The sequence below is a fragment of the Rhinolophus hipposideros genome (assembly GCF_964194185.1).
Source record: "Rhinolophus hipposideros genome assembly, chromosome: 17".
Lineage (NCBI taxonomy): Eukaryota > Metazoa > Chordata > Mammalia > Chiroptera > Rhinolophidae > Rhinolophus > Rhinolophus hipposideros.
In genome coordinates, this window is record NC_138063.1 from 56,539,062 (window position 1) to 56,556,744 (window position 17,683).

The window sequence follows — 17,683 nt, forward strand, 5'->3', positions numbered from 1 at the left end:
TCATGGAAAGACATGGACACCACTGTTTATAGCAACTTGATTTGCACTGGCCAAACCCTGAAACAACTGAAATGTCCATCACCAGGAGGAGAGAAATGAACTACAGCATAAGAACACAATGGAAGTCACAGCACACAATGTGTAGTCACAGCAAAGAGAAAGAACATAGACTTCCTGCATGTGATGGGCCCAGTGAAGAAGCCAGCCATGAAAGTACATTCTGCAGGATTCCATTCATACCGCCTTCAGTGACCTTCATCTGGAGAGTCTACCTGCTGCAAGGCAGGCAGGCAGCTGCAGGAGACAGGGTGGGACTTGGTCTCCAGCAAGAGGTGCTGGCACAGCTATGCACACTCCAGATTTACACACTGTGCTGTGTGTAAGTTAGACTTCAACGAGCCCATTTAGAGCACTCTTTTGCATAAGGGGTTATTATTATCAGTATTATTTACATAAATGGCCTCATTCTGTAGTTGTTGTTTCTACAGCTTGTTTCCCCCCTAAACATAAGGCCTGTGAGGTTCTTTCCACATCAGCACTCACAGATTGTGTTCACTCTTTGATGTGGCTCCAAGTATGCACACAATGTTCAGAAGTCACAGAATGTTCTCTCCCTTATTGATTATCAGGATGGCTTCAATTTTGCTACAGGAACAACACTGCAGTGACCCACTTCCTATCTGCCTCCCTAGAAACCAGAAAGGGGAAGTGCTGGGCCATCCGGTGCAAATATTTAAAATATTAATAAATACCAAAATGCCAAAGTGACTATCACCAGCAAGGCATGAGCAAACCTGTTTCCATCACTTGATAATTAGCAAAGATTTGAATTGTTGGCAATGTGATGGGAGAATGACAGCATTTTGCTGTTGCCTTAATTTTACTCTTCCCTGAGGACAGCTGAGGTAAGGAGTCTCGAGGGCTTACTGCCACTTGCTTTTCTCCTTTGCAAATTTCAAGTTCATATCTCTTTTCTGTTGAGTTCCTATCCACCCCATAACTTGCCCAGCCTCTTTTCTCTTCTAGATCATGGGTAGATCCTGATTTTCACAGATCTATGTCTAAATACCAAGTCTATCCCACAATTTAGGCAAGGCACTGAACCACTTGGAACCTCTGTTTCCTCTTCCAAAAAATGGGGATACAGTACCCTTACCTTGAAAGGTCACATGCATATTACACAATATAAGAGAATAGTGATAATATAATAAACATCCATCCATGGAGACAGGTAAAACCATCAGAAATCCTCCCCCCCGCCCCTGCAACTTAGGTCAGATGGGCCTCTAACCCCTGCCATGGGGTGTACTCCCTGGTAGGCCCGCATCCACGTGAGCAGTGCCCACGGTTGTCCTTTGCGCCACATGCTAACAGAGTCACCTTTATCATTTCATTAATTGTCACACAACCCTCATTAATTAATATCCCCTTTACAGATAGGGTCTGAGTTCCAGGGTTATACAGGGACACAGCAGGGTTGAGAACTGATTTTAAGTCCTTCTGGTTCTACACTTTGTGCTCAACTGATCAGCTGCATGCTGCTTCCAAGATAACACTTGGAAGTAAAATTATGGGGTCAAAGTTTACACCACTTAGAACTTTGACCCCAATTGCTAGATGTAGCCCTCCCAGCCACCCCCAGCAGGCTGTACTGACTTAGACACCACCCACAGTCTGTGATTGCCTATTTCCCCACATCCTCCCCAGCACTGGGTGTTATCTGTAGTTTTGTTTTTGTCAGCCCAACAGTGAAAAAGACTTGCTTTATGTAGTTAGTAATTCTCAAGATTCCTGGTATATTTAAATCTTCCCCTATCACCACTGGAGATTTGCATCTTTTCTTTAGTTAACTGCCCACAGCCCCTGGGGTCAACCGGGTCTGAGTTTGCAACTCCACCCTCTTTAAACTTCCATCCTGTATCAATGAAACAGAAGCACAGCAACTGGCTGGTGGTCACAGTTAGGAGACAACAGAGCCAGTATGCAGACCCGATCCTTCTGACCCCATGGCTGCTTCCACTTGTACAGCAGAGGTCCTTGGTCCTCGTAATAATAATAACCGCAATGGAGACTATATATGAACAACAACAAAAAATAACTGGGTTTCTGAGCCTCAGTTTCTTCCTCCACGAAATGGGTTAATAAGAGTACCTATTTCAGAGGATTGTGTAGAGGATTAAACCTATAAATCCTAGAACAACAAGTGATGGTGATTATTATGATTGTATTATAAAATATTAGCTTGAGGCTGGTTAACTGGCTCCCAATACTACAGACTTGGTCACATTTCACATGGTTATTATTACTTCCAGAGATCCACAAAGGTGTAGCATTCTTTATAATCCCAAAGAACTGGAGACAAGCCAAATCAGGAGGCAAGTGGGCTAAATAAATTATGGTTCAATTGAACACTGCAGGTAAAACAAAACCCATGTTTCCTGAAATGGAACAATCTCCAAGCTATATTATCAAAGGGGAAAGACAAGAGCAGGGGCATCATAATGGTCTAACTATCTAAATCTGTAGCCACATGCTTAAGAAATGTTTGAAAGAATACAGGGGACACTGTGAACTGGGGAGTCTAGGGCGGGAGAGGAATCTCCTTTTCATTGTAGCTCTTTTTATAATGTCTGAGGGAAAAGTTTTCAACCCAGAGCATGCATTAACTTTATAACAAATGAAATGGTAGTGTTCTGCATCTGTATTGGGTTTGAGTTGCTCAGATGCATGCAATTGCCAGAATTCATCCAATGGTGCATGTAAGATGTGTGCATTTTATTACGTGTAAATTTCTCTTCAAAAGAAAAAAACTATAAACAAATATTGAATTCCAGGCCATAATATTTGAAGCTTACTTTGAAATGCATCAAAACCCAAATTAGACAGGTGGATGGCTAGAGGGATGGATAGATAGATAGACACAGGATAAGGTGAGTTTAGTAGTGCGTTAATCACAGAATTTTGTTATTCACTGATAATTCTTTAAATTTTCTGTATGTTAGAAATTGTTCATAATAAAATGTTGGATAAAGATATTGACAATTAAATGTTCACTCACTTGTAAGTATATAACAATTGTAGGTATATCCATAAAAACTACTAGGGATATATAAATATGAAACTGTACTACAGTGCTGTGATTTTGAGTATTTTTCAAAATTGTATTTAATATTGCTACATTGTTTTATAATAAAGCATCACTAAGGTGGAAATATATGATATTTATTGATATGATATAAACTGAAATAGACACTTACATTGTAACCCCTATGGCAAACAGCTTCTCATACTCTGCTCTGGAAGAGTAGTTGGGAATGACCTGGAAAAGAGGGGCAGGAGTCAAGGTCTGGGGGCAGCACAACACCCTTGGAAATGATGGGTAAGCAGGTGTCAGGGCACCTGACTCTCCCCAATGCCCCTGGGTTGGCACTGTGCCCAGCTGCCCCAAGACCCACCATCCCATTGGTGATGACCAGCCTCGGGGCCCCAGGGCTGCTTGGGAAGAGGCCCAGGGAGTGTCCACTGTACATGACCAGGGTCTGCTCCTCTGTCATCTGCGACAAGTAGGACATCATCAGCCAAAACTGCAAGGGAGAGCAAACCATGGAAGACTCTGTAAGTAGGGGCCCCACAGCAGGCTCCAATCCACCACCCAGGCTCTGAGAGCTCAGGTATGCTGAGCCCCAGTGGTCCTGCCCAGTGCCCTGTCCCTCCAGACCTCCATTACACTTTAGCGGCTCCTGGTGCCTCCAATAAAGCCACTCCTGCCCTTAGGACCTTTAACATTCCCAAACTGTCTCCAGTGTTGTGATCTCAGGCACCAGGGAGGCATGTGTTTGTAACCTCCTTCTAGGCCAGAGCACATGGTGGGGGGAGAGGCCTGGGCATAAGGGGCCTGTTTATGTAGTACAGCGTACCTGAGCCCAGTTGCTGAACACCTGCCCATTTCCTCCATAGGTCACGAGCTCCTGGGGAAACTGGAGAAGACATGGTGATGTCTGAGATGGTAGCCTGGGAAAGGAGGGTCCCCACCCCTGTGCTGGGCTCAACAGAGCAAGGTGGCCAATGGCCCTTAAAGAATAGTGGGGGCAAAGGGAGAAGCCAGAAGAGGTGAGACCCAGGGGAAGCTGCCTCTGCAGGAACATTAGCCCATCTGTGACTGGGGTAAGGGACAGAGATGGGTTTGGGGTCACTTTGGGAACTCAGCCTGGGTCAGTGTCAAGGGTCCATCTGTGATCAGGTTCTGGGGCCAGAGCCAGGGCTGAGGAAGTTCTACCTTCAAATACGTGATTTGGAGACTCACTCCACAGTCTATCCTTTCTCAAATATCAAATCTGATGTACAGACTGGCTCTCAGGAAGACCCAGGACAGGTACATGTGGCCAGACCTGCGTCGTCTATATGTGGCTATCGAGCACTTGAACCATGGCTTGTCTGACATACTCAAAGTATAAAATATACCTGATTTCAAAGATTTAGTACAAAGAAATTGTAAAATATCTCACTGATTTTTTATTGATTACATGTTAAAATGATAATACTTCAGATATAGCGGGATAAACAAAACACAGTATTAAATCCTTTTCTTTTTACTTTTTCATGTGGCTGTTAGGAAATTTAAAATTACACGTTTCCACTGTTACAATGTTGATGTCCTGGTCTTGGTGCTGTGCTTTAGTTATGGAAGAATCAGCCACTGGGTGTGCTGGGAGAAGGGTACGTGTCCTCTCTGCACTATCATTACAACTTCCTGTGAAGCTATCATTATCTCTAAATAAAAAGCTTAAACACATTACATGTGCAGACGCATGTCATGTTATGTTTCTATTGGACAGTGCTGGCCCCCATGCCTCAGTTGCCCCGGGAATTACCTGGGCGACGGCAGGATCCAGGTTGTTCATGATCATGTGCATGATGGCTGCTGCAGCTCTCGTCCGGCAGGGGTACTGCTCGATTGGGTAGGCCCTGCAAAGGGGGTCCCGTCATCAGGCGTGATGATGGGAGGCCACCAGGCTAAAGCTCAGGCCCTCCCTGGCCACTGCCCAGCTGTTGGCCACACAGGTGTGGACAGTAATACCCAGCATGCTGCAGAAGTCACCTGGGAGCTCCCAGCAGGAACAAAGGCCAACCTGCGTTGGTGCTCACCTTGTGCTTTACACCCCTGCCCTTCCAGCAATGGGGAATTCGGCCTCTACCCCACCTGGGCCACCCTTCCTCCCGTCTCAGCAGCCTCTAACTGGGAGAATGCTGACTTTGATGCAAAGCTGATGTCTCTACTCTGGGTACAGTTTACTCATTCCTTCTTTCCTTCACACCGCTAGTGATCCTGGGCACCAATTCCACAGCAAGTGTCAGGCCAGCAGGCTACAACAGGAATGAACAGACATGGTTCCAGCTTATGGGGAGAATGCCATTCCCTGGGGTGGTCCCAGGCAAGTCTGGGCTTCTGGCATGTCCAAGAACAAAGCTGCTCAGTGTGCTACCTGGGCGGGGCAGCAGCAGCATCTGGGAACTGTGAGGGGCAGAGGCTCCTGCCCCACCCCAAAACTGCTGACTGCACAATGTGGGGTGAGGCCCAGCCACCGAGGTTTCTTTCACAAGCCTCCAGTGCAGCGCACAATTCAGCTTGAGAGCCCAGATAGGAAGCTTGAGCTGTCTGAAGACACTGGTAGAGCCACCCTCTAAAGCCCTCCTTGCCCTCTAGCAGGATGATAAGCTGTGGGGATTTTAGAAAGGGATTTTGCATACAGTTTGGCTGCAGAATTGCGCAGGATTGACTGTCCAGGACAGTGGGCCAGAGGGACCTGTCTGGTAAGGATACCCCATCTTCTGGCCAGACTTGGGGGCGTCAGCTCTAGGCTGCAGGTCCCACTGATGATAACACTGCTGCTCCTTCTTTCTGTTTGAGGGACGCTGACTTAGCACGTCATGGCCATGGGCCTCCAAATGCAAACAAGCTCAGTTTCCCCCTCCGTGCTGAGTCTCTGGGGTTCCTGACCTCCAGCACGGTCCTTCCTATGTCCCTCCCCTCCCATTCCGGGCCCCATTTGAAGCAGTGCCCACCAGCACTCACCGCATTTCAATGTGGGGGCAAAATCGGTACATGTAGATGTGCCCGTACAGTCGCAGCTCCTGCGCAAACTCGGGGGCCAGCAGCTCCTGCACGTCCGGCGGGAAGTAGCGCAGGGCATTCCTCAGCGCCAGCTGGGGGAGGCGAGCGGTGAGGCACAGCAAGAGGTGTGGGGCTCCAGGCCAAACATCCTGAGGCTTCCGGGATGGGCCCACCTTCCCCACCTGGGTTTGCCCCTGCTCCACTCAGAAACCTGTGGCCCAATCAGAGACTGCCCATTTCTCACCCTCAGCCGATTTACAACGTCATCTCCTGCATGGAGCCTTCTAAGCGTTTCTTATCCAACTAGGGGAAACAGCCCCAATTCCCACGCCACACCCTGCGGGCAGTCCTATCACTCTTGTTACATATCCTTAATGTTCTTTGTCCTGCCTCAGGGCCTTTACACGCATCCTTCCTGCTGCCTAAACCCCTTTGGCTACCCTGCCTTCTCTCGGAGGGCTCCTCCCTTCAGTCGGGTCTCAGTCCAGGTGCCCCCTCTTCAGACACCTGGCTGTCATTGCCTTTTTGACTCCCAGCCTCTCTTCTCACCTTTGCTTCCTTCTGGAGCTTTTCAGTGTCAGACACACTGTGATTTATTCATTTCCTTCTTTCCTTACAATCTGTCTTGTTAAGCTTAAGGAGGGCCAGAGTCTTTGCAGACCCCTTCATAACTCTCTTCCTTCCAACACCCAGACTGGAGCTTGAGGGTGGAGGCAGGTGAAGTGGGGGAGGGGTCTAGGGCCATGACCTGGTGTCTGGATGGACATTGAGGCTATTTATTCATTCTGATGACCATGAAAACCAAACCACTGTGAGGGTGAGGGAAGAGGAGGAACTGAGGATGGTGAATTTATTCACTCATTCATTCAACGCATATCTATTGAGAGGTGGTAGGCGGCTCAGAGAAGACAGGTGAGCTTTGGACATTAGAAGGCAGAAGGTGACAGGAAAAGAAGCAAGGCCCTAGGACTGGGTCCTAAGGACGCCAGCATTTGAGCAGGGGTAGAAATGTCAGTCAACAAGACCTGGAGCTGGAAGTCCAGCCAGGAGCATGGGTATCCTGAGGCTGAGAGCAGAGGCTTAGGAGAGGAAGGACAGCCTGTTCATCGTGTCCAGAGGTCAGACACAGTGGGCTAAGACATGCCCCTGGGGTGTCACTGGGGCCTGAGGGGCAGCTGGGGTTGGAAGAGAGAGGAGAGGGACAACTCAGGAAGCAGAAGAGGGCAAGAGCAGGCAAGGGAGAAAAGGTCAGTTCAAGGAATGTCAGAACCTCAAAAGGGTTTACAGAGCCATTCCCTCACTTTATTTTCACATAGAATAAAAGCACATAATCTCTTCTATCTTGGAAAAAAAAACGATCAGAGCTATGAGTTTCTCCCTTAAAAACAGGAATACGCCCTCACAGGAGTCTTTCAAAGCCATCAGGCACAAGAATCACCCAGAGTGTTGGACCCACCCCCAAAGTCTGTTTCCATTCCCGACAAGTTCTGGGGACCCCACTTTGGGAACCACTACAGGACAGCAAAGAGAATGAACAATCCCCAACTACATGCAGCAGCCAGGATGAATCTCCTGCCCTCATGTTGAGTGAAAGAAGTCCACACGAAAGGGACATGCTGCATAACCCCCAGGACACAAAGTTCAAGAGCAAGTGTGGCTAAGGTATGCTCTGAGAAGTTAGGACAGTAGTTGTCCATTGAGATTGGGGCCCGTTCCCTCTGGGGTTTGGGCTGCTTTGTGTGCATGTTACACCTTGGTACAAAGGTTGGTTTGCTTTGTTATGTTTTGTTTTTAAACTGGTGTATAGCTTCTAATGAGAGTTTGCCAACAGAAAAGGAACATAAAGAAGTTTCAAAAGCAATATATGTTACACACACACATCACACACGACTACTACTACTATGAGGGTCCTAATATATTCTATCCTATTCTAACTTCTTTTATTTCATTTTCTAAAGAATATTCGTTGAAATACCCCACACTAATTTCGCAACCTACGAGGAGGTGGCAGTCTGAAACCACTGTATTCACTGTTCTCACAGAAATTCAGGCTTCATTACTCAGGCTCAACTTGATATTTTACCAAGGTGCTAGATGAAGAAGGTGGGGTTAAATATGTTTGCAGCATTGTTCAGATAATCACATAAGTCAAAAACATAACAAAGCTTACTGTCAAATGAATGACTTTAAAATTATGTCAGTAAATAGAAACGACTCAGCCATTCTATGAAATGTATTTAACGGTTCTATGAAATTCAATCTGTTTTAAAATGAAGTGTTTATGCATGTGTCCCATAAAAGGGATTCTGGCAATTTCAGAATTCTAAACGCAGCACAGAAACTGTTTCCTATTTTTCCCTTGTATAAGTTTTCGATTTTATCACCACTGAATTTTTCTTTACCCCTGAAATTCAGCAATTTAGCTTAGATATATCTTTTTTTAAAAAATTAGAATTTATTGGGGTGACAATTGTTAGTAAAGTTACATAGATTTCAGGTGTAAAATTCTGTATTACATCATCTATATGTCACATTGTGTGTTCACCACCCAGAATCAGTTCTCCTTTCATAACCATATATTTAACCCCATTTACCTTTTTTTAGAAGCCCCCTACCCCCTTACCCTCTGCTAACCACTATTATCTATGTCTAAGAGTTTTGTTTCTTCATTTGTCTTGTTCTTTTGTTATTTTCAGTTTTATATACCCCATATCAGTGAAATCATATGGTTCTCGACTTTTTCTATCTGACTTATTTCGCTTAGCATTGTAATCCCAAGATCCATCCATATCGTCACAAATGGTCCTATTTCATCTTATGCCCGAATAGTATTCCATTGTGTGTATATATATATATATATATATATATATATATATATATATGCCATAACTTCTTTATCCATTCATCTATCGAAGGACATTTTGGTTGTTTCCATGTCTTGGCCACCGTAAGTATAGCTGCAATGAACATTGGAGCACATGTGTCTTTATGGATAAATGTTTTCAGATTTTTGGGTAGATACCCAGGAGAAGGATTGCTGGGTCATATGGTAATTCTATTTGTAATTTTTTGAGGAACCTCCACACTGCCTTCCATAGCGGCCGCACCAGTCTGCATTCCCACCAACAGTGGATGAGGGTTTTCCTCTTTCTCCACAGCCTCTCCAACACTTGTTGTTATTTGTCTTAGCTTAGATACATCTTATTGTCAAGTATTCTATATCAAGTTTCTTTTTTTCCTTTCGAGGATAAATTATGTCTTTTTATCTGCAAATTCATTTGTGTAACTAGTTCAGGAAAGTTTTCTTCTATATTTGTTCAATAACTTTATCCCCTATGTCTAGAGTTACATAATAGGCATGCAATAATTATTTCTTGAAAGAAAAATTTTAAAAGAAGCAACTCTGTTTGCTGGATTCAATACTCCAAGTCTCTGCTAAGGGTGGGGGCAGTTCTCGGTATTGAGATGAGAAAATGGTGCTCAGACAGGTTGTGTGAGTTGCCCAAGGTCCTGCAGCAGTCCTGGGGCAGGCCTGGGGGAAGGCCCAAGTGCCCCATGGACCCTGGCAACCTCAGAAAGGGAGGAGGCTCAGCGAGGACAAGCTGAGTAGAATGATGGGGTCGGCCACTTCCTGATGAGAACAGAGCAGCAGGCACAGCCGAGTGCCCCTGGCTCTGCCACATACTAGTTGTGTGAGCCTCATTTTCCTCATCTCTCAGAATGGCTCGCTGAGCCGTGTAGTTGGAAGGATTAGATGAGATAATTTGCACTTCCCGACACACAGTACCAGACCTCTACCCAACTACTCTTTAAAGACCCCAAGCCAGAACTTGGCGAGTAGTTTTTGCTTCCTGCCCCTCTCCAGCTTTTCAGCTTCCTTGTTTGCCAGTCTTCAGTTTAATATCAAATGCCATAGCACCATAGAGAGAGCCAGCTGGAGCCTTGCTTGGGAATTCATGCTGTGGGTGATCAGCTGGCATACTGCATTTCCCCAAAAATAAGACCTAGCCAGACAATTAGATGTAATGCGTCTTTTGAAGGAAGAAGTAATATAAGACCCAGTCTATGGTATAGTAAAATAAGACCCGGTCTTATAATAATTTCTGCTCCAAAAGATACATTAGAGCTGATGGTCTGGCTAGGTTTTATTTTGGAAGAAACAGAATAATCACACAATGCTACCACAAGCTCTCCATATTCAGTCTATACCAGAGGGTGAGCTATGCAGCATATAGTATCAGAGATGGGTTTCCACTGGTGAGAGATTGTGGCCTATTAACTACATAATTTGTGGGATAAGTGGGTTCTTATTGGTGAAATCAGATATATTCAAGACCCATATATTGGACAGAATATTTTAGAGACCCCTGCACCCCCACCCCTACCCACCCCCACCTTGCCTGACAAGCTCAGTGGCCTGTTGCTTTAGGGCCAGAGGATTAATTCTTAAAAGGTCCTATGTTCAGCCACTGGATTCGAGGATTCTGGGCACCTGAAAGTGTGGTAGGCAGAATAATGGAGCCCACAGATGTCCACATCCTAATCCCTGGAACCTGTTTGCCTTACATGGCAAATGAGACTTTGCAGATAATATTAAATTAAGGCATTTGAGATGGGAAAGCGTCCTGCATTATCCAGGTGGGTCCAATGTCATCACAAGAGTCCTTATAAGAGGGAAGCAGAGGATCAGAGTCAGAAAGACAGATTTGAATTTGCTGTGCTGCCGGCTGTGAAGATGGAGGAAGAGGCCACAAGCCAAGAAATACACAAGTCCAGATGTTCTGGACACTCTAGAATCTGGAAAAGGCAAGGAAATGGATTCTCCCCAAGAGCCTCCAGAAGGAACGCAGCGGCCCTGCTGCATTTTTTTTTAACTTTACTTTTTACAATATATTTACTGCTACTAAAAGTATATTATGTGAACATAATCCAGGACAATCTGATATGTCATATTTGTGCCCCCAAAATGAGGCAAGACACTCAATAAGAAAGCAAAAGCACAAGAATGATTTCAACATTAGTGCACTAATATTTCTTGCTTTTAGCCTACTGAAATCCATTTCAGATTTTCAACATCTAGAATTATAAGAGAATAGATCTGTGCTGTCTCAGGCCACTTTGTTTGTGGTGATTGGTTACAGCAGTCATAGGAAATCTAAGAAGATAGTGACAGAATCCTGTCTTGGAAGTAATGTTACTTCTACCAAGACCAAACCTTTCCTGGGTGGAGGCTGATCACCTACAAGGATACCAGCCTGCAACTTTGTTTACCTCCCAGGACAGGCAGGGGTGCGTGCGTGCGTGCGTGCGTGCGTGTGTATGTGTGTAAATTTGGCCTATGCCTTACTTTTCCTCCTAACCTGGCAGTGAACCTGAAAAGCAAACATCTCCCACCTGAACATTTTTGACTGTCACTATTTCTACCAAAATGATGGCCATGATCCAACTGGTTTGGCCTTGTTTGAATCACCCCCATCCCTGAACCCCATTAGCACAGCTCCATTAGGACCCTCAACCAGCCCTGTCCTGACCTTCTGGGTCCCAACTGGCTCAGGCTTTTCTAGCTGGGGACAGGGAGCCTCTCTAGACACTGCTGCTTCAGCACTCCTGCTCTCCAAGACTTGGTCTGCACCAGAGCGTCTGCTACATGACATATGCATGTACCCCTTCTCTGAGCTTCCACTTCCCTCTCTGTAAAATGAGTGCAATGACAGCACACCCCTCATAGGGCTGTCTTGGGACTAACTAACGGAACTGACATGCCTACAACAGTGTCTGGCACACATACGTGCCGCGTGAGTGCTAGCTATCAAAATGATCATCTCCCACACTCACAGACCTCCATGCTGCCAATTGCTTACTCCACCGGGGCCTCCATCCACCCCACCCCCTTTAGGAATTGTAGAAACCTCTATACTCTCTGGGGTGTATTGCTAAGCAGCAGGCCATGTCCCCACCCAGAAACCTTCAGGGGCTCCCTATTACTTATCTGATAAACCCCACACTGTTCTTGGCATGCAGGGTCCTCTATTACCATGCTGGACCTGGCTCTCCAAGCTCAGCACCCAGCTCAGGCTTATACATCCAATATACTCTGAACAGTCCCATCTCGGCATCTTCAGCTACTACCTCTCTTTGTCTCTAAATGGCCTTCTCATATTTTCCAGACTAAGAACCTTGACCATGTTGCCAAGACCGCCTCCTCTTGGAAGACCTACTAGGTTTCTCCTACCTTCTAAACTCTCGTAGGATGTTGGTTTGGGCACTTAGCCTATACTCTTATATAGTCATTCAACAAACAACTGCTGGTGTCACTGAAGATCCAGAAATGAGCCCAACAGAGCCCTATACTCAAGAAACTCAGGACAGTTTGTTAGTAGTGATGGGAACCCAGACATGTGTGGGAGGTCTTCAGATCTGGTGTATCTGATGCTCAGCACAGGCCCTTTCAGGTGGGGCAGAACTTGGGGAAAAGGTCAGTGAGAGAAAATTCATATGACGGAGGGGGGAATGTTAAAGATATTTCTAATAGGGGAACTGGTCATAGTATATGACTAAATATTCCTCTGCACTGTAGAAGTCGTCCTGTGCTCATGCTGAGTATACATTGGTTAAAATGTTATACACAGTACATACTCTATATTTAAACGGAGAAATCTACTTTAAGAAAAGCAAAGAGTGAAGCACATTTTAGGTCATAGAAATGAAATATTATAAAAGTTAAAAGAATGGGGGCAACTTTAAATACACCAATAATGAACAATCTCAAAAAAAAAAAAGAAAAAACTGACAAAGGAGCATTTGAGACCTTGCTTCCCCACATATCATCAGTTTGGCTCAAACTCTTACAAAAATTAAAAAACAAACAAACAAAAAACACAACAACAACAACAACCTACGGGCGGCTGGATGGCTCAGTTGGTTAGAACACAAGCTCTCAACAACAAGGTTGCCTGTTCAATTCCCTCCATGGGATGGTGGGCTAAAGATTGAAAATGGCTACTGGATTTGGAGCTGAGCTGCGCCCTTCACAACTAGATTGAAGGACAACGACTTGGAGCTGATGGGCCCTGGAGAAACACAGTGTTCCCCAACATACCCCCCAAATTTTAAAATAAACCCTGAAAAACCTAAAATGTATAGAATGCTTCCACTTATATTTTTGAGAAGGACACACACACAACTTGCACATGCATGAAATGTGTTTGGAAGGATACACCAAAACACAAAAAATGTGACTCGGGGAGGTGGAGTGGGGAACTTATACTTTTATAATATTTAACTTGCTTATCTCCTAAAATTACTTTCAAAGTTTATGTCAAAAGTCAAAGAAACACATTTAAATATAGGAAATGAGCAAAGTAAAAGTATAAATTGAGCTGCTGCTAACGCTGTCTCTGGGTTTGGGAACTGTCTAGGAATCTTGTCTCTCCTCCACAGGAGAAAGTGTTCTCACACAGCACACTTCTGTGATCAGATGTGTGGGTTTTTTCCACACTTACCAAGTCTCTGACATTAGCTGGGTGTCGTACAATTCAACTCAATTTTGACATCTATCTGGAGTCAGCACAGATCCCACAGGTTAAGGGCTCAGTCCCACAAGACTGCCCCCTCCTTCAGATGCCAATCGCAACTCCAGGTTGTCACCTATACTTTTGACGAACCATTATCAATTGGGGTTCCCACAACCACCTCCAAGGGTTCGATAATGTACTAGAACTCAGGGAACATTATGTTTACTGGCTTATTATGTAATAAGCAGTATGATATAGGACACAGATGAACAACCAGACTAAAAGACACATAGGACGAGATCTGGAAAAGGGGTGCTTCCATACTCCCTCTGAGCTGGCCACACTGCACCCAAGCACCTCCATGAGTCCAGAAACCTGGAAGTTCTCTATACCCACCCCTCATTAGGCATTTTTATGGAGCCTTCAGCACGCAGGTACAATTAAATATTAATTCATTCTCCAGCCCCTCTATTCTTTCTGGAGTGTTCAGGGTGGGACTGAAAGTTTGAAGCTTACACATATTTATATTTATACACATATATTTCTTATTATTTCACAGGTACCAGCTGAAGGCCGGCTAACTCTGGCACCCAGACAGGAGATTTAGCCCTTTCAACAGCTCAAACTTCCCAGACCAGCAAGTCACCCCTATTCCAAGGGCTTCGTGCCCTTCAAGCAAACCTATGACAAACACAGGCAAAGCTGAGGGGGCCTCTTTTCCTCAGCTCCCAAGTGCCCTCATCTCAGCTCCAGATGTTGTGGAAGCCAATCACCAGCACATAACCATAAGGGTGTCACCTGAGATGTGCATGTGGCAGGGTCCTTCAAGCTCTCTTGTCAAAGGTCAAGGCATTGACACCCAGCAGGGGAGGGCCCAGGGGGAGAAAACAAGAAGCTCTGCTTTGACGTAGCTGAGCAGGGTCAGATAGGCTGAACAAAGGGCAGCAGAGAGTCCTCCCCCACCTTCCACCAATGCCTGCTCCTCCCAGTCCCACCCCAGCACCCAGCCCCCACCATTCCCCTGTGCCCCCCAGCACCTTGTTCTCCCTTTGTGGGAAGCACTTGGTGGAAAGTGTAGGGGACAGCCCCACAAAGGGGAGCAGTCTTTATCCAAAGTGGGGTGGTTGGGTTCCTCTCTTGATCTTTGTGCTTATTAGTATTTTCTACTTGCCCCACACTGTTCCTGAAATTCTTGAGTAATTTTGAGCAAAGAAAAAGCAGGAGAAAACTATTTATATAACCATGGACTTTATTTTATCTGGTCTCCTCCACTACCCTGTGATGTAATTATTTTCATCTCCAGCTGACAGAGGCTACAAGCAGAGTTCCCAGACAGCGACTTGCCTGAACTGCTATCAGTGATCTAGAGGGGGTGTCTGGTCTCTTAGCCAGCTCTCACCAGCACGCCCCCACCCCATGCCCTCACTAGGGCTCTGGCCAGCTGCAAACTCACTGGGAGATTTGGGGGGAGAGAGTGCCCCCATGAACTAAAACAAAGAGTTAATCTACTACAAGGTAGAACTTCAAAGCCATGTGAGAGCCTGGGCCAAGAAGGCATGTATATTGCTGCTGTACATTTGGGGCACTTCACGCTGGTCCCAATCCTCCTAGGACTGAAGGCAGCCACAGCACCACCACTTACTGGCTGGGCGACCTTGAGCCTCAGGCTCCTCATCTATAAATAGGGACCATGATCCACACCCAAGGGTGGCCACTGGGGAGAAAATGAGGGATATGGGGTGTGATGGAATCTGGGTTTCCAGATCTCCTGCCACCCCTAATGGGTGCTCCTGAGACCCCCCCAGGCTCAGCTCAGCGAGAAATAGGGGTTACCCACCTGGGACCATACAGAGGGCAAAGGGTCCCAGCAGGAATGGGGCCCAAATTCTTACCTGCTCCTCTGCAGGGCTGAGGCCCGGGGTCCTGACTGGAGCATGGGGCACCCCAGCCCAGCGTCCTTGGTTCTCCGGGAGGGGCCTCAGGGGCAGGCCAGAGCACAGTTCCTGGAGACTAGACATGTCTGGCTGAGACTGAGGCAGAGGCCGGCTCTGTGGAGAGGCCAGGGAGAAACTGGGCAGTCAAGGTCTCACTGGGAGGGAAACTCCAGCCCCAGGGCCACCTCCTCCAGCCCTTCATTGGGTCCAGGGCCTGCAGAAGGAGCCATGTGTAGGTCATAGGGTCACTGACCCCTAGGCTGGCTGCCTGCACTGTTGACTTGGGGGGGCAATGTTCTGGGGAGAGTCAGACTTCATACAAGTGAGGCAGCTAGGTGGGGGTTCATTTGTCCTGTTAGTGGGACTTGAGGGGTTGTAATTTTAGGGAATGACTTTAGGGAGCTGGTAGGGCTGTATTGTGGGGGTTTGCTCTGGCAGTCTTATGGGGGCATCACACCAGGGAGGTGATACTGGGGTTTGTGTCTCAATGATGGAGAGCCCTATGACATTGAATCTGGCACATGATATGAGATATGAGCAGGATATGAGCAGAAAGCAGACAGTGCCCCTTGTACCCCTCTCCCTGACACGTGTGTGTGTGTGTGTGTGTGTGTGTGTGTGTGTGTGTGTGTGTGAAACAAAGTAGGAACCCAACCAGCAGCAAGTGTGTCCTCCTCAGCTCCCACTGCGGTGCACGCTGTTTTACCTCTTCCCAAAACTCCATGTGATGGGCCTGCCTAGATGTGGTCCTCATCCCCAGTCCCATTAATGACTCTGAGAGAAAGTGCTCCTCGTTAGTCCTGAGCTATGGATGAGGAAACTGAGTCCCTGGTCTCAGTCACACAGCAGGAAGTGACTGCAGTCGCAGTTGAATCCCAGTGAACCTGGAAAAGCAGCACAAATGCGTGTGAACGCAGCTCAGCTCCTGACCAGCCTTGTGACCTTGGGCCCTATCCCAATCTACACAAGCGTGTGGTAATTAACCACTCAGGCCGCAGGAGGTACAAATCAGTTATGTAAACACCTAGCACCCCGCCTACACCAGAAAGGTGAAAAAAACAGCTAACACCTTCCAAGTGCTCACTCTTCTGAGCACACCACGTGAACCAGTTCACTTCATCCTCTCTTGGTCTGTGGGCTTCACTGTCCCATTTTATGGATGACCCGACTGCATCAACGTCGTTGTCCTGGTTGTGATATTGCATGATACTCTACAAGAGGTTCTCACTGGGGGAAAGGGCACATGGGATCTTGATATTATTTTACACAATTGCATATGAATCTGTAAGTATTCCAAAATAAATAGTTTAATTTTTCAAAAATTGTACAAGCTATTTGTAAGAATGATGATCTCACAGATGTTAAATATGGCAGACTGGTGGGTTCAAACCCTGGCTATACCACTCACAAGCTTGTGTGACTTGGGTAAGTTACTTAGCTTCTCTGTGCCTCAGATTCCTCATCTGTAAAAAGCAATAACAGTACCTACCTCATGGGATGTATCTATGGATTAAATAATACATGGGAAGATCTTAAAACAGTGCCCGGCACAGAATAACTACCAGATAAGAATAATATATTGTTATTTTTATAATTCCTGCTGCTATCCAAAAAGCAAGGAACTGGGTACACAGGAACTGGGGAGAGATGGGGAGGGAAGAAGACTCACTGTGAAACTCTTTAGTGTTTTCAACATTGTCAGTGTACTAAATACCACAGCATGGTACACTTTAAAATGATTAATTTTGGAGAAGACGTCATCAAAATGGTGGCGTGAGGTGAGCCTCTGTAAAGCTCCCTTAGAATTTACAACTAACTGAACAACTGTAACTCCACAAAGGACTCCCTGCACAGCAGACAGGCAAGACGAAGAGGCCCACTACTGAATTCACCTAAAGGTGAGCGAATTACGAGAGCAGGGGAGGAGAGAAGAAAGAAGTGCGGACACGGAGCCATGTGGGCACAGGAATCTGAGTTTAGTGCTCTGAGCTCGCTGCATCCCGGAACTACTGCAGCAGGAGAGGGAAGAACTCAGACTGCTAGGGCTCCGCTTATGGCCCACAGGGCTGAGGGGGCAGCATATAACACGGCTGAACCCAACACTCACAGCAGAGACCTCAGAA

At 46.3% G+C, this 17,683-nt stretch overlaps 1 protein-coding gene across 1 annotated transcript in view; it reads right to left on the reverse strand.

Annotated features, from left to right (window-relative positions):
• The window catches only part of UROC1 (urocanate hydratase 1), a gene marked incomplete at its 5' end in the record, with an annotated part of 41,423 nt that extends 25,779 nt beyond the window's left edge, over positions 1-15,644 (reverse strand). The window contains 6 exons of the mRNA XM_081077965.1: positions 3,258-3,319; positions 3,456-3,584; positions 3,918-3,977; positions 4,872-4,965; positions 6,074-6,204; positions 15,519-15,644. Coding sequence (XP_080934091.1) covers positions 3,258-3,319; positions 3,456-3,584; positions 3,918-3,977; positions 4,872-4,965; positions 6,074-6,204; positions 15,519-15,644 — 602 coding nt within the window. The remainder of the gene's footprint in view (positions 1-3,257; positions 3,320-3,455; positions 3,585-3,917; positions 3,978-4,871; positions 4,966-6,073; positions 6,205-15,518) is intronic.
• Positions 15,645-17,683: the final 2,039 nt, after the last annotated feature.